The sequence below is a fragment of the Hemicordylus capensis genome, chromosome 4 (genome assembly GCF_027244095.1).
Source record: "Hemicordylus capensis ecotype Gifberg chromosome 4, rHemCap1.1.pri, whole genome shotgun sequence".
NCBI lineage: Eukaryota > Metazoa > Chordata > Lepidosauria > Squamata > Cordylidae > Hemicordylus > Hemicordylus capensis.
The window spans coordinates 67,570,037-67,593,493 of record NC_069660.1 but is presented as its reverse complement, the minus strand read 5'-3'; the positions used below and the strand labels follow the sequence as shown (position 1 = coordinate 67,593,493).

At 46.8% G+C, this 23,457-nt stretch overlaps 1 protein-coding gene and 1 long non-coding RNA gene across 9 annotated transcripts in view; one reads left to right on the top strand and one right to left on the bottom strand.

The window, feature by feature from the left end:
- Positions 1-23,457, bottom strand: part of KLHDC8A (kelch domain containing 8A) — a 79,724-nt gene that overhangs the window by 11,304 nt on the left and 44,963 nt on the right. For 5 of the 7 annotated variants that reach the window (XM_053248245.1, XM_053248243.1, XM_053248248.1 and 2 more), the window contains 3 exons: positions 14,643-14,695; positions 13,872-14,287; positions 12,576-12,740 (listed from right to left, as the gene is read on the bottom strand). In XM_053248245.1, coding sequence (XP_053104220.1) covers positions 12,576-12,740; positions 13,872-14,247 — 541 coding nt within the window. In that variant the 5' untranslated portion in view covers positions 14,248-14,287; positions 14,643-14,695. Of the gene's footprint in view, positions 1-12,575; positions 12,741-13,871; positions 14,288-14,642; positions 14,696-14,788; positions 14,943-23,457 lie in introns of those variants that run through there. The other 2 variants (XM_053248246.1, XM_053248247.1) reach the window with 2 other exon arrangements.
- Positions 9,796-23,457, top strand: part of LOC128324097 (uncharacterized) — a 39,614-nt gene continuing 25,952 nt past the window's right edge. For both annotated transcript variants that reach the window (XR_008306636.1, XR_008306637.1), the window contains exons 1-2: positions 9,796-9,925; positions 11,812-11,985. This is a non-coding gene — a long non-coding RNA (uncharacterized LOC128324097). The remainder of the gene's footprint in view (positions 9,926-11,811; positions 11,986-23,457) is intronic.

Below are 23,457 nucleotides of genomic sequence, written 5' to 3'. Positions count from 1 at the left end.
GATGTAAAGATCCACCTGGAGCCTGCCTTTTAGCTCAAGACATGCCCACATACTATAGCTGATCCTTACTGAGGACAAGAGGTTGTTGGTCTGTCAAGTTCTTTCCCTCTTCCTTGCAATGTGTAGGAACAAATATGATGAAATATGATGATTATACCAGGGCTTGACAAATCCCAGGCACCAGGGAGCCATAGTGCCTAGAAATTTAACTGTGGCATCTAGACTAGGATATTAAGAGGTAGCATTATTTAATACAAACCTTTATTTATCCCAGGCAACCCTGTTTCTGTTCTACGTATGTTACTTGTAATGGGGATAAAGAGAAGCCCCTTTACTCTCCACCTCCACAATGTTTGTTACTACATGCAGTAATTTTGTCATGCTTCCACTGGCTGGCTCCTACATTTTTGGACTGGCAAAGAAAATCTATCCCAAGTCAAACCAATGACTGGCTTTATATCAAGTCAAACTATTAGCCCAGTGTAGAATCCAGAGGAAAGAGTTGTAGTATGCAAGGACAAGACAGTGGAGTTGAATCAGGAATATTAATGCTTTAATGTGACAGATATTATGTACAGAGAGGCAAGTGCAGTCTGCCTTCAGTGCTCTTGCTGCTGGCTGTTTGTTAGCCCCGCCTCTCCTCCAGGACTGGAATACAAGTAACCAAAACACCATTCAAAAGCTGTCCTGGATCAAGGAATGGATTAACCAAAAACACCACAGCCAGCAAGTCCAGTATAGCCTACTCTGACTGGCAGTGGCTCTCCAGGGTCTCAGGTAAAGGTCTTTCCCAACCCTGCTACCTGAGATCCTTTCGTTTGGATAATAAATCTGGGACTACTTGCATGTGAAGCTCTTGAGCTAGAGCCCCTTCTCCATGATGTGACAGAAGTTTGGGCGGTACATAAATATGTTAATCAGTCCATCAACTAATCAATCATCTTGGGAGTTTCTCCACCTCTGCCAGTGGTAGGCAATAGCATGGAACAGAGCTGGGGAAATTTACAACATGATGTGAATGCTCTTTCATTGGTCAGGGGAGAAATTGACTGAAGCACCGGGGTACTGTTTTGGAGGCAGTGTATCCCCACTGTGATGTGCATGTGTTCTGTGTGTCGAGTCTGACACAGAGAAACGTAACAGGTTAAATGTTCCCTGGTATGATAAATGGTAGGAAAAGCTTCATCTGATCTCTCTCTCTCTCTGTGTTAGGCTACTGTACTGTTAAAGGCAAAGAAGCTGGACCAGTTAAAAAAACCTGGCAACCCATAGTTAGTGCCCTCATCAGCCCTTGCATAAGGCAGCATATAAATCTAACTAAATACACAGAAAGGTTTATACATCTATAGAGGGGGAAAGGCAAATGAAAAGGCCTTTCAGAAATAAAATCATGCATAAACAAAAAGGAGTCTTGTGGCACTTTAAAGACTCACAGGTTTATTCAGGCATAAATGTCCAAGCTTATGCAGCAATAAATCTGCTAGACTTTAAGGTACCACAAGAATCCTTTTTGTTATTGCTGTAGTAGACTATCGTGGCTACCATGCTAGAATAATTCCCTGAGGATACATTTTCAGATGCCAAAAATAAAAGGTCGTGGAAGTCTGGGATCGGAGTGTTTGTTTTACCACTAAATATCTCCCTGAATACCAGGAGGATGGTTTGCAGATGCTCTAAATAAGTATGCAGTTGGGGCAATATCATGCCAAATGTAAGGGAAATGTTTTATCCCATACTTATAAAGATATGTTTCTCCCCCCTCCCACTTGTTTCTTCAAGAAGAAAAAAACACTAGGATTTTTTAAAAAAGAAATGATTAGCCAGTTATTTTATTCTTTAATAAATAACTCTTACTATAATAGATACTGACTCAAGTTAGGCAGCCTCTGTGTGATTAGCAGTTCTTGCGAAGCCATTTATTTAGTCCAAATATTTATTTACCGCCTTTCAAATTAGTAACAGAAAATAACCACAAGTTCAAAATACTGCAAACCACAGCAATTTAAACCGGCAGCTAAAAACTAAAACATGTAAAAGCTTTAATTAAAAAGTCTTTGACTGGAGTTGAGAAGATTACAGGTGAGCACCAAGTAAGCATCTTTGTGGTGAGAGTTTGCTTGAGGCACTGAGCCGGGTGGCGGGGAAGGCTGCAGCAGTTTACGTTCCCTGCAGACGATCCAGAAGAGTTGCCGGGCACGCAGATCTGCTGCTGCCCCAGGCAGTGCGGTGATTTGGGGGCCAGGATACATCATTCATTCCCCCCCCCCACCAATCACGTGGTGCATTGTGGGGTTCCCCATGGTGACAGCTGGGAGCCCGTTCCTGTGTTAGTGCTGGCTGGGAGCAGCCGCTGACACATGAGCAGTTAGCCCAGGTTAAGGGTGTGCTTGTGCCCTTAGCATTGGCTAACTGGTGGGCTCCCTAGGCAGGTTTGCCACCAAGGTGCCACCAGGAGCCATGCAGCTCCCAGCGGTTCTCACGGGCAGGGCAGTCAAGCCCGGGCTTAGCTGCCCTAGCCTGGTATTGGCTTCTTGTGAGAACAACAGTCACAGTTATTTGCTTCAGGGATTATACCTGCAGAGTTGGAATCTCCAGCTATGAGAGCTTTGAGTAATGGCCAGATAAACTGATGCTTGAAAAAGAGGAGGCTAAAGGGTTATATTCTAGCAGGGTTAGGCAACTGTGGCTCTCTAGAACTTTTTGAACTAGAACTCCCATCACATCCCAGCCACAATTTATTGGCATCTGGCAGCCTAGAGTTTAAGCAGAAAATTCCAAGTCAACATCTTTGCATACTGGTAATGCAAGGTCTTGAGTGCATATCTATATCAACTCTGGTAGTTACATCCTGAAGTGACTAGTTCTGGACACAAGTGCTCTTGATTTATTATCCAGCGAGTTAAGGAGGAAAAGACTGAACTGTGATCTTTTGGTTATGTTATTGAATAATTTATAAATATCTGGTGACAGAGCAACCTAGCAGTTAATCATTAACATCTTGACTGCAGCAGAAATTGTTTGAGCAAGAGCACAGAGATGTCTATTAGGCTGCCAAAGGCCCTGGAAATTGCCAGAATGGATCAACAAACAGAACTTTAAGAAATGGAAAAATAGGAACTTGCGTCTTCCTTCTAAAGTGGCAGCTCTTTATAGTATTTGGGTACTCCCTTTATGGATTTAATAGATTAAATTGCAATGTTTTGTTCATGCACTGTGTCATATCATGTTTTTGTAATTAACAGAATATATTTTATATTACAATAAATATATATTACAATAATATATTACAAGCAGTGGCTGATATCCTGACTAACGCAGCACAGATGCACCAGGAAGATGCGCCCTTGCTGCAGAGAGGTCCCCCACTACTGGAGTGCACATGTGAGGGGAGGATTTTTACAGATCCTCCCTGCCTTCAGAAATGCCCTGTGCATTCCAAAAATATGTTCTTGATGGTTACGCAGCCCTCAGGGACATATTTTCAGAAGACACAGAGTACTTCTGAAGGCAAAGGAAATTAGCAAACTCTGGCTGTGTTAGGAGCAGCCTTTCACTGCAAGGACACAGTTCTTTCTACATTTACGGTAGGCCAGGAAGTCAGCCAGCCAGTATGTTTTTGTGTGCCAAAAAGAATGATGCTAAGATGGCACCACCAGTGGCATAGTGCTGAAGGAATGAACAGGGACGCAGTCCCATAAATCCCCCCTCCAGGGTCTCAGCAGGAATACAAAGCCCTTTGCTTTCTAAATGAAGATAATAGGTTGCTCTTGCTCAGAGGTGCTCTTGCTCCAAGGCACTCTTATCCCTGGACTTCAGGGCCAAAGTCCAGGGCCTCCTCAGCCCCTGCCCCCCCATCCACTTTAGTCTGTCCCAGGTGGTGTGGTCGCTCAGCAGAAGGTGGTGTGGTCACTCAGCAGAGCATGAAGATGCTTAATTTGTGGGAGCCTCCATTGATAGACCTGTCCTCCATGAATTTGTCTAAGCCCCTTTTAAAGCCATCTAAGCTAGTGGCCATCACCACTTCCCATAGCAGAGGATTCCATAGATTAATTATGCACAGTGTAAGAAAGTACTTCCTTTTGTTGGTCCTAAATTTCCTGGCCACCAGTTTCATGGGATGACCCATGGTTCTTTCTAGTGTTGTGAGAGAGGGAGAAAAATTTCTCTCTGTCCACTCTTTTCACTCCATGCACATTTTTATACACCTCAATCATGTCTCCCCATAGTCATCACTTTTCCAAACTAGAAAGCCCCAGATGATGTAGCCTAGCCTCATAAGGAAGATGCTTCAGGCCCCTGATAATCTTGGTTACCCTCTTCTACACCTTTTCTAGTTCTACAAGGTTGTTCTTAAGATACGGTGATCAGAACTGTACGCAGTACTCCAAATGTGGCTGCACCACAGATTTGTATATGGGCATTATAACATTAGCATTTTTATTTTCAATCCCCTTCCTAATTATCCCTAGCAGGGAATTGGCCTTTTTCACAGCTGCCATGCACTGATTTGACACTTTCAATGAGCTGTCCACCATGACCAAGATCTCTCTCCTAGTCAGATAACAACAGCTCAGATCCCATAAGTGTATATATGAAGTTTGGGCTTTTTGCCCCAATATGCATCACTTTACACTTGCTGACACTGAATGAACCACATATGCCATTTTGTCACCCACTCACCCAATTTGGAGAGTACCTTTTGGAGCTCCTCACAATTCTGTTTTGGATTTCACTACCCTAAGTAGTTTAGTGATAACTACTAATAATTTATAATTTCTGTTTTAATTGTTAATTGATTTTAATGGTGTTTTAATGTAAACTGCCCTGAGCCTTTTGGAAGGGCAGTATAACATTTTTAATAATACATAAATAATAAATAACTGCAAATTTGGCCACTTCACTTCTTACCTTAACTTCTAGATCATTTATGAACAAGTTAAAGAGCACTAGTCCCAGTATGGATTCCTGGGGGACCCTACTTCTTACTTACACTGGAAGCCACAGGCAGGAGTTGTGGGCATGCCCTCAGCTCCTGCCTTCCCAGAGGCACTTGGCTGGCTACTGTGCAAAACAGGATGCTGGACTAATGGGCCTTGGGCTTGATCCAGCAGAGCTGTTCTTATGTTCTTATATTCTTATGAAGCCCACAGGCAAGAGCTGAGGGCATGCCCTCTCTCCTGCTACTACTCCCCTGCAATGGTTATTCAGAGGCATCTTGCTTCTGAGGCTGGAAGTGGCCTATAAGACTATAGATAGACCTCTCCTCCATTGATAGACATCTGCTCTATGAATTTATTTAAATCTCTCTTAAAGCCATCCAGGCTACTGGCTACCACCACATCCCATAGCAGAGAATTCCATAGATTGATTATGCATTGTGTGAAAAAGTACTTCCTTTTGTGGCTCCTAAATTTCTTGGCATTCCATTTCATGGCATGACCCCCTGGTTCTAATGTTATGCAAGAGGGAGAAAAAATTATCTATATCAACTTTTCCCTCTCCATGCATTATTTTATAGACGTCTGTCATGTCTCCACTCAGTCATCTTTTTTCTAAACTAAAAAGCCCCAGGTGTTGTAAGCTTTGCCTCGTAAGGAAGGTGCTCTAGGCCCCTGATTATCTTAGCTGCCCTCTTCTGCACCTTTTCCAGTTCTACAATGTCCTTTTTGAGGTATGGTGACTAGAACTGTATACAGTGCTCCAAATGTGGCTGCACCATAGTTTTGTATAAGAGCATTATAATAATAACAGTTTTATTTCCAGTCCCCTTCCTAATGATTCCAAGCATGGAAGTGACCTTTTTCACAGTTGCCGCACATTGAGTCAACACTTTCAAGAAGCTGTTCACTATGACCCCAAGATCGCTCTCAGACCTTATCAGTGTATATGTGAAGTTTTGGGGTTTTTTGCCCCAATATGAATAACTTTACACTTGCTAACATTGACTTGCATTCGCCATTTTGTCACCCACTTACCCAGTTTGGAGAGATCCTTTTGGATCTCCTCTCAATCTGTTTTGGATTTCACTGCCCTATATAGATTGGTGTCATCTGAAAATCTGGCCACCTCGCTGCTTACCCCAACTTCTAGATCATTTATGAATAAATTAAAAAGCACCGGTCCCAGTACATATCCCTGGGGGACCCCACTTATTACTTCCCTCCATTAAGAGAATTGTCCGTTTATAGCTACTCTTTGTTTCCTTCCTTCAACCAGTTATCGATCCATACATGAACCTGTCCCCTTATCCCATGACTTCTAAGTTTTCTCAAGAGTCTTTGATGAGGAGACTGGGCAATGGGCAATGATGGGGAGACCACAGCAATGGGGCTTATAGTGAAGAAGATGTTCCCTTAAATACCTTGGATGTAAGCTGTTTAGGGCTTTATAGGTTATAACCAACACTTTGTATTTTGCCCAGAAACTTATTGATAGCCAGTCTAGTTCTATCAACATAGGAGGAATATCATCTCTTTTTGAAGACCTGGAGATCAACCTGGCTGCCAAACTCTGCACTAACTGAAGTTTCCAGACTACATACAAAGGCAGCCCCACTTAGAGCACATTGCAGTAGTCAAGTCTGGAGGTTATTAGCATATTTACTACTATTCTGAGGTCGTTTATCTCAAGAAACTGATGCAGCTGGCAGATCAGCTGAAGCTGATAGAAAGCACCTCTGGCCACCGCCACAACCTGAGACACGAGGGAGAGGTTTGGTTCCAGAAGCACTCCCATACTGTGTACCTGTCCCTTCTGGGTAAGTGTGACCCCATCCGGAACCGGCAGATCAAAATTGACCCGTGAGTTCTGACCCCGCACAGTAAGTACCTCTGTCTTATTTGGATTTGGTCTCAGGGTTATCTTTCATCCAGCCCATCACCACCACCAGGCAGCCATTTAGGAAGGTTATGCCTTCTCCTGATGATGTCGACATGGAGAAATAGATTTGGGTGTCATCAGCATACTGATAACACTCTGCACCAAATCTCCTGATGATCTCTCCCAGCAGTTTTATGTAGAAGTTAATGATCATTGGAGACAGTATGGAGCCCTGGGGGACACCATATAAGGGTTCACGTTTTGAAGAACAACAGTCTCCAAGCAACACCATCTGGAATCTGCCTGAGAGCTAGGAGTTGATTTTATTACCATTCTACCTGTCTCCTGTTACAAGGAATATTCTCTACCGTTTGTGGTTGACAATCCAGACTGCTCTTCTGGGTGAATAAACACATGAGCTTTAGGTTCTGTAGAATTAGGAAACTATCCTTGACTTCCTGTAACAGAACCTGTCCAATTATTGTATCTATCTAAGTAGTGGGTGTGGCTATCAGGATTGTGTGTGGTTATGGGGTTGGCACAGAGTGTGCCTGTACTTCTGAATCTGTGACACCACTGGACGCTTCACAAAGCATAATAATTTGACCCCCTCTGGTGGCAGATTATGGACTCCATTATGGAGATATGCTATGCAGTTGTGCATGCCTAGGCCCTTTTAAATTAATGGGCTTAAGCAGGCCTAGTTCTGCATAGCACTTCAGTCTTTTCACCCACTTATGGTAGAGTGGGTTGTCACCTTTTCTGTCTCAGATACCAAAATGTCTTGGGGCAGGCCCTGAATGAAATCATCATATATAATATTTACCAAGCAAAATTAATTGTTCCTTTCATTATTATCTAAAGCACTGCTACCAATAACGCAAAGAAGATGGAAGGTGTAAACATGATTGCCAGCTCTGAAGCCCATGTGGTCAAATGTAAGTAGGCCTCTCAGAGTCAGCACACGTCCCAGGGTTTCCTTCTAAGTTTACAGAGACAATTTGTCTCTTTAATGCACCCGGCACTTCATTCTGACACTGTGCAGCCCCCACTGGGACAACTGCACTTGCATGATCATAAGTGATTCACAAGTTCTGGATGCTTCTATGATGTCTATTAGCGAAAACATTACTGATGCCCAGAAATTCAGCCATGAATTCAGCACTGAGTAAGTGACAAAATGGGAGCAGGAGGTTTAATGGCAACAAGGCAGCAATCAAACTAAATAATTTACCACCTATTTTCAGTTGATAACTTCAGGCTTTCAAAAAGCCTTTTCATGACTTGAGAGATCTTTTTGGGGCCCAGCTTGGGTTGACAACCTTTCAGGATTGTTCTGAAGTCTCCAAGAAGTAGCAACAATCTTCAGGTGACTATTGAAAGCAGTCCTGGAGACTTTTATGTTGCCTTTATACTATGAAATACATTGGGGCGGGGGCATATCCAGGAACAGCTTCAGCCTGGGTTAGCAACCCTAGGCCCAACACACTGAAGGACTGTTACCCTCTCCCTCTTCGTATAGCTTTCTTGAGCTGTTATTAAGAATTTATCAAGGGCTCTATAGCAGACTCAAACATTCATACCCACCTGGGGCTAGTATGAACTACATTCCTGTGACCAGGAAGAAAATGTTTTGTAAACGGGAAGAGAGTTAGTTCAGCTCTGTATACTCCCTCTTTAAGAGCCAAGCCTTGAGGCCTTAAGATAAAATAGGCCAGCTGAGAGAATGGGTGAGAGACAGGACAATTTTAGATTTGCAGCAGATGTCTGCAAGCACAAACATATTACAAGAAGTGCACGATTGTCAAGAAAACCAAATACTGCATTTACCTGAACCCAAGACTAAGTTTTTTGATATTACAAATCAGGAGGTAGTCTTAAATTCAGAGTCCGTATGAGTAAATGCAGGTATAATCTGTACTGAAATGCAGGTATAATAAGTGGCACAGCGGGGAAATGCTTGAGTAACAAGCAGAAGGTTGTGGGTTTGAATCCCCACTGGTACTATATTGGGTAGCAGTGATATAGTAGTAGTAGTAGTAGTAGTAGTTCTTTTATTGCAGCCATAGGCCAAACAGAAGCAGAAGTGACAATAACACAGCCATTCAGAATTAAAATAAATCGAGTAAATATAACAGTACGTATACAAATAAAACCAAAACTCCAATAAAATCAAGCCTATAAAAGACTGTGGCGGGATGTCTGTCTCATCACCCCATAAATAAATTTGGCTACCACTTTGGTGATTTCATTGTTAGTATCAGCGAAACAATAGTTAAGATAAAAGGAATCAGGCCTACTAGGAAATTGCTCTAGTAATGGATGCAGTAAATCACTCCTAGAGTCACAATAGAAGGAGCAATATAGTAGAATATGAGTGAGTGTTTCCAAGCTGCCCTCCTCACAAGGACACAACCCCGAAACAGGGGGTTCTTTAGAGAACCTCCTTTGAAGCAAAGCCAAAGGAAGTGTGTCGGTGGCAATGCCTAGAGAAAGAGCAGAAGCCAGGGGAGGGGGAAAGGGCGGAGGCACATCTCCAGTGGTCTGGGCTCGAATACCCTGCATAGCTTTTTACCAGTCCCTGTAACTGCCAGAAGCAGAATAATGCTGGAGACCGACATACCTCCTTCCAAGAGCAGGTGTGCATTTATTTATTTTTTGCTCATATCTTCACTCCTCTGCTGACACCACATCTACCTGCTCAGGCTGCAGCATGGATTTCTGCCCTGTCTCCAAACTTGGAGCAGGCTTTGGGGTTCTTATTTTATATTGTTTAAGGCACCCAGCATGTTTATCTATTTGATTGTTTATTGGCCATATGACTATTTGCTGCTCGGGGGCCTTTCGGGCCTCCGTAAAAGTGAGCGGCTGCCATTTTGGCAGCCGCCACGCATGCGCAGATGGTTTCTGCGAGGCCGTGGCCTCACAGAGGGCATTTGCCAAAATGGCGGCCGCTCGTTTTTACAGAGGCCTGAAAGGGCCAAAAAGGCTTCACTTACCTGGCCGCGGCGGTGATGAGGAAGGCCGGCGGGGGGAGAGGGAACCCGCGTGAACACACACACACACACGCACCGTGGCTACAGCGAGCCCCCCGAAGGGGCTACAGGTACTTGCTTTTACGTTTAAATTTAAATATATATATATATTTGAGGACCTGCCGGACCGGACCCGGCGGTCCGGTTTCGGTCTGACGGAACCTGGGGGGGGGGGGTTCGGTTCAATCACGAACCCACGAACCCCTGGACTGAACTGTCGGACTGTGGACCGCTGGACCGGTTCCGCACATCCCTAGTATTCAGGCCATAGAATTCAGCTTTTCTTGGTGCTGAATTTGAGTTTCTTTGTTACCAAATGTTGATTTCCTTCTGTATTTGTGCAGAATACACAGCATGGTATATAAAAGTTCCTGTACAGAAAACCCATATGGTACAGCCGGAAAAGCTTGTAGGACCTTCATTTAGGAACTTGCATTAAATTCTAGCTCATTTTATCAAATTCACTAAATAGTGTCAGGCCTTAACCATCTCCATTTCACTGAATAGGGTTAGGCAGATCACCATCTTATCTTATACAGATAAAAAGCTATCTGTAAAATGGGGATTATAATTTATTTCACAGGAATATAAGAATCAAAACAATGTTTCTTGAGCACTCTGCACACTTAAATGCAAGCACGTAGGGAGATCAGTGGCAGCCCCTATTCTGCCCCCACCCACCGCCTGCCCCCCCAGCCACACCCCCTGCATCTGATGGCAGACGCAGGGGGCGGGGTTTTGCTTGCAAATGGGGCCCTGCCCCACATTTATGAGAAAATTTCTGGCCAGCGTCATGTTCACAGCATGGCTGGGAGTGGCTCTCCCTGCTTTAAAAGGCAGGCAGATGTGTTCCCGGCCAGGCTGGGAAGCTGGTACTGGGCAAAGCTGCTTAAAACGGAGCTGCGCATCTGATGTGTGACACAGGAGGCATGGCTGGCGTGCAAGGCGCGGCCCCTGAGTGGCGCCACCCGGGTTCTTTGAACCCATTCACACAATGGTGGCTCCCACCCCTGCTTAAAGGGCTATAAAAATAATGTCCAACATGCTGCCCAGATTTCAGTGCTCATTTTAACATAACATGCATATAGTTAGTCAGGAGTGCTCTTTGTGCAAATGCAAAAATTGTCCAGTAGGGATTTGCACGGACCAGTCCGGAGCCCATTCCAAAGGCCTCCAGACCGGTCTGGACCTGGGGCTGGTTCAGTGGTTCAACACCGGAGTGTGTGTGTATGGACCTTTAAGGGCGGGGGAAGGTGTACTTACCCCTCCTGCCGCTTTCCCCCCTCCAGTGCTCCCGTTTTTTAATGCATTTGGGGTGGCAGGGTACCTCCCTGCTGCCCCTTCCCCCGTTCCTTGGCAAAAGTCTTCAAAAGCCTAACTGCATGTGCGCACGTCGCATGCACCCATCATGTCCGTGTGCTGCGAGCATATGTTGCGCACGCACACACGTTTGACGTACGCACGGACGTGATGTGCACGTGCAGTCAGGCTTTTGAAGCCTTTTGCCGAGGAACGGGGGAAGTGGGACAGGGAGGTACCCTGCAGCCGCAAATGTGTTAAAAAACAGGAGCGCTGGAGGGGGGAAGCATCTGGAAGGGTAAGTACACCCTCCCCCGCCCTTAAAGAGCCCCCCTCCCCAGTGCCGGACCACGGAGGTGCGGTTCTGTGCACACCACTATTGTGCAGATACATGATGGATGGTCATTGGAAATAATTATTGTGTTTGCGTGAATAGTGCTTTTGCACAACTGCCCTACGATCTATTAAAACATGCACTGAACTTCATATAGTATGTCAGTCAACAAACAACAACAACAACAGAACATCTTGCACTTTAGGAATTCCACATATTGGATTAAATAGGCTTGTCAGTTTTAGGACTAAGGCAACTAAGCTTTAATGTTGCAAGTGAGAGTTCCATTAATGAAAGTGTTATTTTCATCATATTGCATAATAGATGCAGGCAATGGACTGCAGTGGGGAAATGGACCAGGAAGCCCAGGAAAGGAAGCCTTTGCTAGAGGAAGCTCAGAGGCAAACCTGATATTTCTGGTGCCAGGACAAGTCCAGGGAATACACCATTCAGACAAACCTTGTTACTCGCAGGGGTTTCCGTACCTCACCTACTATCGTGAGTAATGAAGCCGTGAGTAATGAGGCATAATGCCAATGGGGAAAGTGGGGTTAGGTTCCAGAATGGGCCAAAATGGCAAGAAAGAAAGAAAGAAAGAAAGAAAGAAAGAAAGAAAGAAAGAAAGAAAGAAAGAAAGAAAGAAAGTAAAAAAGAACAGCAAAAAAAAAAAAAAATTGAGAACAGGCGAAAATAATTGAAACTGCTTACTATATTGTGCTCCCATGTGCTCAGGAATGCCCTCCAAATCCGTGAAATGTCCCCCCGAAAACATGAAAAATCCCACTTCCCCCCGCTAAGAAATGAGTCACAAGTGGTGTCCACAAGTTACTTCTGTGGTCACTTCCGGCCCTCTAGGAACCATGGATATGCGTATTTTAACCCTTTAGTATCCACGGATAATGAAAAGGGGTGTCAATTAGACACCCACGAATATGCGGAACTGTAAATAACAAGATTCTACTGTATTTGGAGATGTTATGATAGGGAGCTTCTTTCTGAATGCCAGAGGATGGGGATTGGCTTTAGCTAGAGTGAATGCCTAGTCAATGAATATGAGGAGGTGGAGGCGGCTCAAGGCCCATTCTTACCTAGCACATAGACCTTTGTGCCCCGCAGGAAGGAAGTGGCAGCATACCTGGGTGTGGGCATGGTTGCCAGCGACACCCAAATATCCTTCAACATGTCATAATGCTGCATGTAGTTGTGAGGACGCAGGTCCACTCCCATTCCACCTGCTGCATAGATTCTGTAGTCTAGAAAGGACAGCAAAAGAAAGGACACAAAAAATGAATCTCGGCATTCCGTAAATAGGTTACTTTACTCACCCAAGGCTAAAAACAGATGAATCTCTGGTAGAAGTAGATAACAGTATTGTCTTGTTTCTTCAGGTCTCCCTTTTATGGACTCAGGTCACACACGAGTCTACCCAAAGGACAGAAACCTATTACCTTGTCCTGAACTTTGCAAACTCCATCAGGTCCTATTCATGTCCCTTGCCTTCCCATATGTATGCTGCCTCTGCCCAGCAACTCAGACAGCCCACCAGGACTGAAGTAACATGGAAGAGCACACCAGCTGCAATCACCTTCATTCTTCGCATGCACTTCTTCACTACTCTTCCTGTCATCCCATAGTTTGTGAAACTCTAGTCTAGGAACTGCACAACATCAGGATACTGGGTTGTAAAATTCCTGGTCCTGTCTTCCAATTACTGCATGTGCAAAAGCAGCTTGATAATGAATAGGCAAATACTCTCGGGGCCTGCATCCCAGATTTGCCCTCCCTGTGTGCTACAGTTCTGATCTCATTTTAAAAACTACACATTTAATGTAAACATACCATTATATATATATTTAAAAACTATACACATAATGTAACATGCCTTTATTCATTGTGCATTCCTCTAGAAAAGCCCTTCAGTCTTCCCCATGCACTGGAAGGCACTTTCTGTATGAATTATTTGTCCTTCAAGAATGACAAAAGCAGCTCCATAGAAAAACAGGCCATCCTGTATTTGGCAGGAATACAGAATGCGCCTGACTGTTGCTTTTTTAACAAGCAAAGAAGAGGTCAGAGAAACAGATGGTGTGCTCCAGTTACAAGACAGACACCATAGCCTGTTCTAAACCAAACTGTTGAAAAGTATCTGACCTCACCCAGAGGGATTCAAAGATGGCCATTCCAGCAACTGGGTCAGAGTCAGGACATATTCACAGTGTGGCAGAAATGTCTTAATAGCTCCCCACTGACTATATCTGTCTCCAAGCAAGATGAAATTCACTCTGCCCTGCCAATCAACTTAATTAGGGGAAATACACTGGGGGGCTTTTCTAAAAGCTACTCCTATTTGCCACCAGTTCTACTAGTGAAAGAATCCTCCTTGCCTTTCACTGTTACAGAGATCCCCATAGAAGCTTCCCTCAAGGAATTCCTCTTCTTCCACTTGCCCTCATCTATGTTGTACATCTCCACAATCTTCAAGGGCATCTGGTTGGCTCCGACACCTCCAATCACCATTATTCTCTTGCCCAGCATAGCTACAGCTACTCCAGCTCTGGCTGTCGGCATTGGCGGGAGAGAATTCCATTGGTTAGCTTCCGGGGAGTACACCTCAAAAGAGTCCATGGGAATGCCATTATCATCACAACCCCCAATAGCAAAGACCTGCCCACCAGCCTCCACCAGGGAGCAATAGACTCTCGGACTGGGCAGAGGTGCCAGAGTTTTCCATTGAAAGTCTTTGATGCTTGGCACTTCCATCTCAGCGCCAAGATGGCACTTGCTTCGTAATCCACTTATACTGCAAAAGACACATAGAAAAGAACGTCAATCACATTTAGGAGTGAGCATATTAGAAATAAAAATAATAAACTGAGGATCCAAGTAGCTGGGGACTGAGACCTTAACAAGCGATGTAAAAGCTGTTCAAAAGTGGAACAGTCTGTTCCACAGTGGTGGGTTCTCCTTTGCTAGAGGTTTTCAGAGGCTAGATGGCCATCTGTCAGAGATATTATAGCATGATTCTTGCAGGGGCCTAGCCTAGAAAGCCTCCAAAGTCTCTTCTCTAAACTTCTAGGATTCTATCATTCAGTTATAGTTCTCACAGCCCCCAGTAATGATGTCCTGTTTGCCCCGTAGACATACAAACCTCATACCTTGCATTGTGTCTCTGTTAATCCTCCATTTCTGCATCTGCTGAAGTTTAGACCTTTAAAAACAAAACAAAAAAGGTAAAAGCAGGTTCAATTTCTGTACTTGTTTCCCATCTCTTGTTTCCACTCCCCAAAAATGACATCCAGACCTACTCAATCCTCTCCTGCTCCAAAGGCTTTCCCTCTAGGAACTTTATTTCCCAAAGATCCCTCTTTAAGAATCCCTCTGTCTGTGCCTTCCTCGGCCAGCAGCAGTCACATCTCTCCCTTCCCCCATAACCCGGCTCTGCCTCACACAGCAGAGTGCTGAGCTGCAAGCACACTAGAGAACAGCCCATTCGTTAGGACACAGTCAGAGTCACAAGCGCCTATCACAAGCCAAGGGATTATTTTTGCTCCCTTGCTCTGAACAGCTGACAAATATGTAGATGAGATGAATAAATGTAGGAAGATGGAGAGCTGTGCATAGAGTATACAGAGCGAGAGACAGCTGCACCCTCCCCACCTGAGCACAGACAGATACAGATGGAAACCCTGGACTTCGTTATGGAACTAACTTTTTTACAAAATAGAAAAAAGCATGCACTTTGCTTTGCTTTTCCAGCCTCCTGCATGCATAAACTATAGGAATCATGAAGGTCCAATTTAAATGTTACTCTCCTCACACACAGGCAGCAGGAAAGGTCTTACCTGTGTGATTTTCCATGATGCAAAAGTAAAATCAAAATGCTCCTTACTACATTCTCATTCCAGTCCCAGTACATGCGACATCTGCATGCCAGCAGACCACCAGTGGCATGCATGCTGGTGGGCAGATGCTACATGCACTGGAGCTGCATGTGCATAACATTTAAGCATTACACTCTCCATATGAAGCATTGCAGCATCAGTGTGAGCACAAGCTTTCTTGTAGTTGGGGGAAGTAACACTTAATCGAGCCTAAGTGGCCTGGCCATAGTAGCCAGAGAATTTCTTTCAGCTAAAGGGCAGTCCAGCAGGGGAGGAGAACACTAGGGTCTGGGGAGCTGGCAGGCAGATACCACTTCAGCCAAAGGCATAGCAAGGCTGGAGTGGGCCGTGGGACAAAAGTGAAGTTGCCCACCAACCTTCTCTTCACACACACCCCACCCCACCTTTGCTGCAGAAAAAGTGTAAGGTTATGGTGGAAAATGAAAAACTTTTTCCACGTTTGGGGAGGGCATCCTTCACACGATGGGTTGTCAGTCACTGCATGCTCTGAGACAGGGCCAATAAGATTTTAGCACGACCGTTACTCCCTCTGCCGAGCCCTAGCTTACCCAGTTCTGGTCCTGTCTTCGCTCTGGGACAGTACTGCTTTTTCTCTTCTCTTCATTCTGCTGTGTGCAAAGGGGGGAAAGGAGTTGTTGGCGACAGTACGGTCGGTGGTTTTGTCGGTTGTGTTTCTCCTTGCTGTTATTGTGTTTTCCGATTGTGGTTGCCTTGTCAATTTCACCCTTTCCCTCTCCCGTGCTCCCTCGTTGTTCGTTTCTCTGTCAGTTTCCCCTCCACCACCGTTTTGGAGTCAGAGCTATGGAAGTCGCACACACTGGCGACATGTTGCGGGGTTCCCTCTCTGAAGGACCCCTTTCTGATGTCCCAATTCAAAAGTCCCCAACAGTCCCCTTGGCGGCTGGGGAAAGTGCCAAAGCGGCCGCTGCGGGCTTGATTCCGGCAGAGAGTGCTCCTATGATTGTGAAGGTGCTTACTAAGAAGAAAGTGCTCACGGGCCATTCTAAGGCGCTCAAAAAATCGAAGCACTTGGGGGCGGAAGGCGCAAAGCCTAAAAAGAAGAAGAAAGCTAAGGCTTCTCTTTTAACTAAGGCGCCTATGAGTGAAAGGCTCCAACTGAAGGCGGTGAGAGAGCGACAGCCGGGGAAGGAGGCAACGGCTCTTCCCGCTCAAATAGCGCCCGCCATTTTAGAGCACTCAAATCCGTCCGCGGCTTCTCCGAGCTCGATTGGACCGGTTGCTGGGGCATTTCCCGGGGCATTGCTGCCCATTGTTCAGGCGCTTGGGGAGCCGTGCGTGAATTTTTCCACTGTATCGGCACGATCGGAACCGCTCCAGCCTCCGTTTTTGGCGGTGAGTGCTTTGGTGGGAGAACCGCTGACGGGCGCCGTGGGTCCTAGCAGGGAGTTGCTATCTGCAAAAGAACTTGCTTGGCTTAGTGCCTTTGTTCAAAAGAATTGTCTTGCGGTGGTGTCTCCTCTCCTGAATCAGCAGGGCAGTATTAGTGGCTCAGTACCTCTGAACAGGGCTGATGTCCCGGGTGGCTCAACAAACCCTTAAAGAGTTTGAAATTCTTTTGGCCAAGACTAAAAGGGCAATTAAAGACGTTTCTAATGACTCTAGCCCTCAGGCGGTGCCCGGGTTAGATCAGGAAGTCTTCCCATCCACTTCCACATCCCCAGCCACAGTCCCCTTTCCATCCCTATTCAAGGAAGTAATGTTGGCAGAATGGGGAGTTCCTATGGCATCTAAACCTTCTTTAAGCTTTCCTAAAAAATTGTATACTCTTCCTTCTGATATTATGTCCCGGATAGCCATTCCAGTGGTTGATGCTCTGGTTGCACAATTGGTGACAGGAGCATTGGTCAATAAGGAGGGTGAGGAATTAAAGGAGGGTGAGGAATTCCTCAAGTCACCAGAAGAGAAGAAGACGAATCATCTCCTGAAAAAAGCACACGAAGCCTCGGCGACCATCATCCGGGCAGCCTCCACTAACTCCATATTTGCAAGGGCAACAATTCTCTGGACAAAGGAGCTGGCAAAACTGGTACCTCCAGAACTCACAAAACTGCGTCAAGGCCTGAATAAAATTGCAAGGGCTTCCGCTCTAATGGCTGACTCCAGCCTGGATTGCTTGCAACATGCTTCCAGAGCTATGGCGGCCAATGTAGCGGTCCGTAGGGGCCTCTGGTTGTGACACTGGAATGTCGACTCTAAATCAAAGTCTGCTTTGGCGACCACCTCCTTTCGTGGTGCGAAGTTGTTTGGGGAGGCCTTGGAACCAATGTTGGTAGAAACACAAGATAAAAAGAAAGCCATGCCTATAGGACGGGGAGGCCCTTTCGAGGGGGGACAAATTCTCAGTATTCCTTTTGTCCCTTTAGGTCCTTCGGAAGATCAGGATCTGCTGGCTATCGAGACAATTTCAGAGACAGAGATTTCAGAGGGAACCAGTATAGGCCCTCCTGGAGCCAGTCCTGGAACCCAAGATCCAGGGGATCAAACAAACGTGGAGCTTCCTTTGCCGCTGGACAGGATCATCGCGCCCGTAAACAATGACTACGGTCAGGTAGGAGGCAGATTAAGTGCCTTTGCCACAATTTGGGGGGACACGTCCACGGACTCCGGTTCTTCACACTGTTTCTCAGGGGTACCGCATAGAGTTCATGTCTACGCCCCCAGATTTTTTCTACGTCACACCCCTATCCAAAAACCCCGTAAAGAAAAAGCTGATGCAGGATGCCATCCAACATTTACTGGACATTCGGGCCGTAGAGTCGGTTCCTGCACAGCAGACCTACAAAGGGGTTTTCTCCCTCCTTTTCCTGGTCCCGAAGAAGGACGATTCTTGGAGGGCAATCTTAAATATGAAACGGCTGAATCGGTACATGAAGAAAAGGCATTTCAGAATGGAGTCCCTCAGATCCATCAAGGCGGCGGTTCTACCAGGGGACTGGTTGGCCTCGCTAGATTTGTCAGAGGCATATCTTCACGTACCAGTTCATCCAGACTTTCGACGCTTCCTCCGGTTTTCGTACAACGGCCGCTCCTATCAGTGCAAGGCCCTACCCTTCGGCCTTTCCACGGCGCCGAGGGTGTTTACAAAACTGATCATGCTCATTGCCCATGCCTAGTTGCAGGGCATCCACGCATACCCTTATTTAGACGATGTTTTGCTACGGGCAACTTCAGAGGAGGAGGCGGAGTGGAGTGTCCGTCGCACGGTCAGTATCCTTCAGAATCACGGGTTTCTCATCAATGCCGCAAAGAGCCATCTCCGACCTACTCAGGTCCTCGTTCATCTCGGCGTATTGTTCGACACCAAGACAGCAGTCGTTCGTCTACCCAAGGAAAGGAGGCAAAAGATTGTGACGACGGTCACTTCACTGGTGCATAGGAAGAAGGTCCCACTCCTTTGCCTGGCTCAGCTCCTGGGCATGATGGTGGCCTGTTTCGACTGCGTGCCCTGGTCAAGATGGCATTCCAGGCCTCTGCAGTGGCTTCTACTGCCTCACAAGGAAGACATTATGGACAGTCTGGGTCAAATTGACCGCAAGGGTTCGACATTCTCTTCGGTGGTGGAACTCGTCGGCCATGCTTCAGGGTCTTCCCTTGGAGCTCATGCAGAGATCTATAGTCACGATGGACGCCAGCTTGTTCGGTTGGGGAGCCCACTTCCTCGATCAGCAGGCCCAGGGAATATGGAATCAGGAGGATCTCTGCCACAATATAAATTGGCTGGAGCTGAAGGCCGTCCGCTTGGCTCTGTTGAAGTTCCAAGTTCACCTCGAAGGCAAGGATGTGCTAATCCACACAGACAACATTACGACGAAAGCTCATTTGAACCATCAGGGAGGAACGAGGTCACGAACTCTGATGCTCGAGTCGGACACGTTGTTCAGTTGGGCGGAACTCCACCTGCGTTCCATAGTGGCAGAGCACCTGGCTGGTCAATCGAACATCCTGGCAGACTGGCTGAGCAGGCAGTATCTGGATCCGGGGGAATGGTCGCTCCATCAGGAGGTGTTCAAGCAGGTCTCCAGGATGTGGGGCCTCCCAGTCGTGGACCTCTTTGCTTCCCCTTCGAACAGCAAACTTCCACGGTTCTTCTCTAGACACCTTTGTCCTCAGGCGGAACAGGTGGACGCTCTGACTTCCAGATGGCCTCGGGGTGTACTCCTTTACGCCTTCCCCCCACTGACTATCCTACGCAGAGTCATCAGAAAACTGATGTCCGAGAGAGCAGAGGTTATTCTAATAGCCCCATTTTGGCCAAGACGCCCGTGGTTTTCGGATCTATTGGCCCTGTCGGTGCGGAAAACATGGGCTCTGCCCAGCAGACCAGATCTTCTCAGTCAGGGACCACTGCTGCATTCGGATCCTGGTTGGCTCCACCTTCACGCATGGAGATTGAGCGCTGGGCGTTAGAAGATAAAGGATACCCTGAGCCAGTCCAACAAACCATCCTGGCGGCGAGGCGTCACTCCACGAAGCGTATCTATCAGATGACATGGACAACCTTCTGTGCCTGGTCACGCAAGGAGGGCCTTGATCCAACGCAGGTGGGGGTTTCGTCTGTGCTTAGTTTTCTGCAGGCACGAATTGCCAAAGGTCTCCGCCCAGGTACTCTGAGGCGTCAGATCTCTGCGCTATCATCAGTTCTGAGCCTTGGCGGCATGGACTCACATTCGCTCCATCCCGACATTCAAAGATTCTTGAGAGGAGCGGTTAACCTTAATCCCCCTCCGGTTCCCAGGTTTCCTTCGTGGGACTTGGATAAGGTTCTTCAGGCGCTCACGAAGGATCCCTTCGAACCGCTATGTAAGATCTCTCTAAGGCTGATGACCTTTAAGGTTCTTTTTCTAATCGCTATAACATCAGCCAGGAGGGTTTCTGAGCTTGCCGCCCTATCGGCTCACGACAAACTATGTGTTTTCCAGAAAGAAGCCGTCGTAATGAAATTGGACCCCACCTTTCTTCCCAAGGTGAATTCAGTATTCCATAGGGCACAAGAAATCGTGTTGCCATCGTTTTGTCCGAAACCTCTCCATCCAAAAGAACATCTTTGGCATTCGCTGGATGTCCACAGGACTCTCCGCATAGATCTTAAACGGACCAAGCCATTTAGGAAGTCCGACTTCCTATTTGTTTGCTTCTTACCTTCGAAGTTAGGTACCAAAGCTTCTAAGGATGCTCTAGCGCGGTGGCTTAGAACCACTATTGCATTGGCATATGAGTCCCTACATCTGCCCATACCTTCTGGAATCACGGCGCATTCAACTAGGAGTGCGTCAGCATCGGCAGCCTTCTCGGCTAGGGTACCTGTGGAAGACATTTGTAAAGCAGCAGCATGGTCTTCCTCGTCACCCTTCGTGAAACATTATAAGATTCCCTCATTTCACCAGCCGCAAGTAGCTCTGGGACGCACGGTCCTACAAAAGGTGTTAGAGGTCTAGCCGGGGGTAACCTTGGCATCCGCTACCCTCCCACACACATTTAGCTTGGATATGTCCCATCGTGTGAAGGATGCCCTCCCCATACGTGGAAGAAGAAACATTGGTAGACTTACCGTGAAGGGTTCTTTTTCAAGTATGGGGAGGGCATCCGACCCACCCCCGGATGCTTGGGTGGGGAGTTTTTGGGGTGGTGGTGCAACTCCTAGGGTGCATAGATTCAATCTATCACTTTTTTCTTACCTTCCGGCTTGCTTTTCCTGAGGGATCATTTATGTGCCTTAGCTTTGTTTACGTTTCTTCTTTCCTCAACTTCCTTCTGAGTTATAGAGACTGTTGATCGCTCTACAAGACCAGAACTGGGTAAGCTAGGGCTCGGCAGAGGGAGTAATGGTCGTGCTAAAATCTTATTGGCCCTGTCTCAGAGCATGCAGTGACTGACAACCCATCGTGTGAAGGATGCCCTCCCCATACTTGAAAAAGAACCCTTCACGGTAAGTCTACCAATGTTTCTTTCTCAACATGACCTCTCTCTTGCTCCTGTGCAAATATAATCACACACACTCCACACGCATGTAGGCATTTTACACACACACACACACACACACACACACACACACACACACACACACACGAAGTCCCCTGGCTCAGAAATATCTTCTTAAGCATATAACTACTATCTACACATATATACCTCCTGCGACTTTTACACACAGCAGGCTTTACCGTGAGTTTACTGGGAGGCTTTACTGTTGACTTGAAGTTGTCCCCAAAAACAGACACAAATAGTGGGGTTTTTTAACCCCAGATATAAATCAGGCTACACTCTAATGCGCAGTGGAAAATGTGTGTGAACTGTGAACACAATGTGTGTGAACTGCTCCCCAATAACTCGCAGGGACTTCGGGGTAAATCTGGCCGATATGTGAATGCACCCCCTCCATTCCAGAGGAGATGCGAGTTAAAGGGCTTTAATAGCCCCGCGTGAAAAACCTCCTGGAGAGGGCTCATCTTTTTTGAGGCTGAGATGAGTCCTTCAATGTGCACCCAACAGCATGCTGGTGAATTGGTGGTGGGAGGGAGGGGGAGAGAGTAAGCTGCCACCCAGTCAGCAGTAGGGATGTGCACGGTGGGGAGGCTCAAAGGCGGCGGGGGTGCTGCTTTAAGCGCGGGGGAGGGTGCACTTACCCCTCCCACAGCTTTCCCCTGGCTGGCATCTGTTTTTATAAAAGCTCATCGGGGCAGCAGTGTACCTCCCATTGCCCGGATATTACCGGATGCCTGTGCTGGCACATGCAGGTGCATCGGGGACTTCGGTCATATCCGGACAATGGGGGCAACGGCAGGGAGGTACGCTGCTGCCCCAATGAGCTTTTCAAAAAATAGATGCTGGGGGGGAGCAGCGGGAGGGGTCAGTGCACCTTCCCCCTCTCTTAAAGCTAGACACGCCCCCACCGTTGAACCGGTGGAACTGCCAGTTCTTTGAACCAGTTTGGAAACCCCCTTGTAGACATTTAAAATACTAATACATGTCCACCTAATCAGATTGTTCTCAGGTTAGCAGGCAGTTTATCTACTTATTTATATCTGGCATTTATACACCAGTTTCCAGGCAAACCTCCCAAAGCGGTTTGCATAAAAGCATTGAAAGGATATACAAAAAAGGCTGTTGTCACGATCAAACGCAAGGATGGCCGCAGGGCTGGGGAGGAAGCCTTGCAAAGTTTACCTCCCATGCAGACGATCGTCCTGTGGTGCTGAGTGCATAGATTGTGCTCTCAGATGCTTCCCCTGATGGTGCGGAGGTGTGGGGGCCAGGATGAGTTGTCCCGGCCCCTGATATCTCACAATGCAAATACACGCAAATACACAGTGCATTATGGAGATTCCTCCAGTGCTGGGTGGGCAGCCATCAGTACTGAAAGCAGCCAGCGGTAGCACATGAACAGGAGAACAGGGCTGAGGGAGTGCTTGTTCCCTTAACCTCGTTTAAGAGGCAGGTTTCACAATGGGGAGTTAGGCAGTGCTGGCCTGCTGGGATTGGGCTCAGTCCCGGTGGTTCTCCATCACGGGCAGCCTAACCTGGGCTGGGCGCCCTTAACCTGGGCTAGGCTGCGTGTGAGAATAGCCTCAATGACTCTTAAGAGCCAGATCTTTACATGTGTCTCTTCTCTCCACCCCTCAGATCAAGATGGCTCTTTGGTAGTTCTGTGGTGGTTGTTGGAGGGAGGGGCCTCCTCCTCCTCCTCTGTTGGAACAAAGAGAGGTGGATGGTGGTAGCTCCCCAGGGTGTTTTTCTCACACAGCAGGCTTCACCGCAAGTTTACTGCGAGTCTTTACTGCAAGATTGAAGTTGTTGCCCCAAAAAAAACCAATGCAAAAAGTGGATTTTTTTTAAACCCTGGATATAAATCAGGTTACACTCTAACATGCAATGAAAAACCTGAACTGTGTATGAAGTGCTCTCCAATAGTTTGCAGGGACTTTGGGGTAAATCTGGCCAATATGTGAATGCACACCCTCCATTCCAGAGGAGATGCGAACTAAAAGCCCAGTGTGAAAAAGCTCCAGGCAGTGTCTCTCCCTCTTCTCCTCTCATAACAAGATTGCAGTAG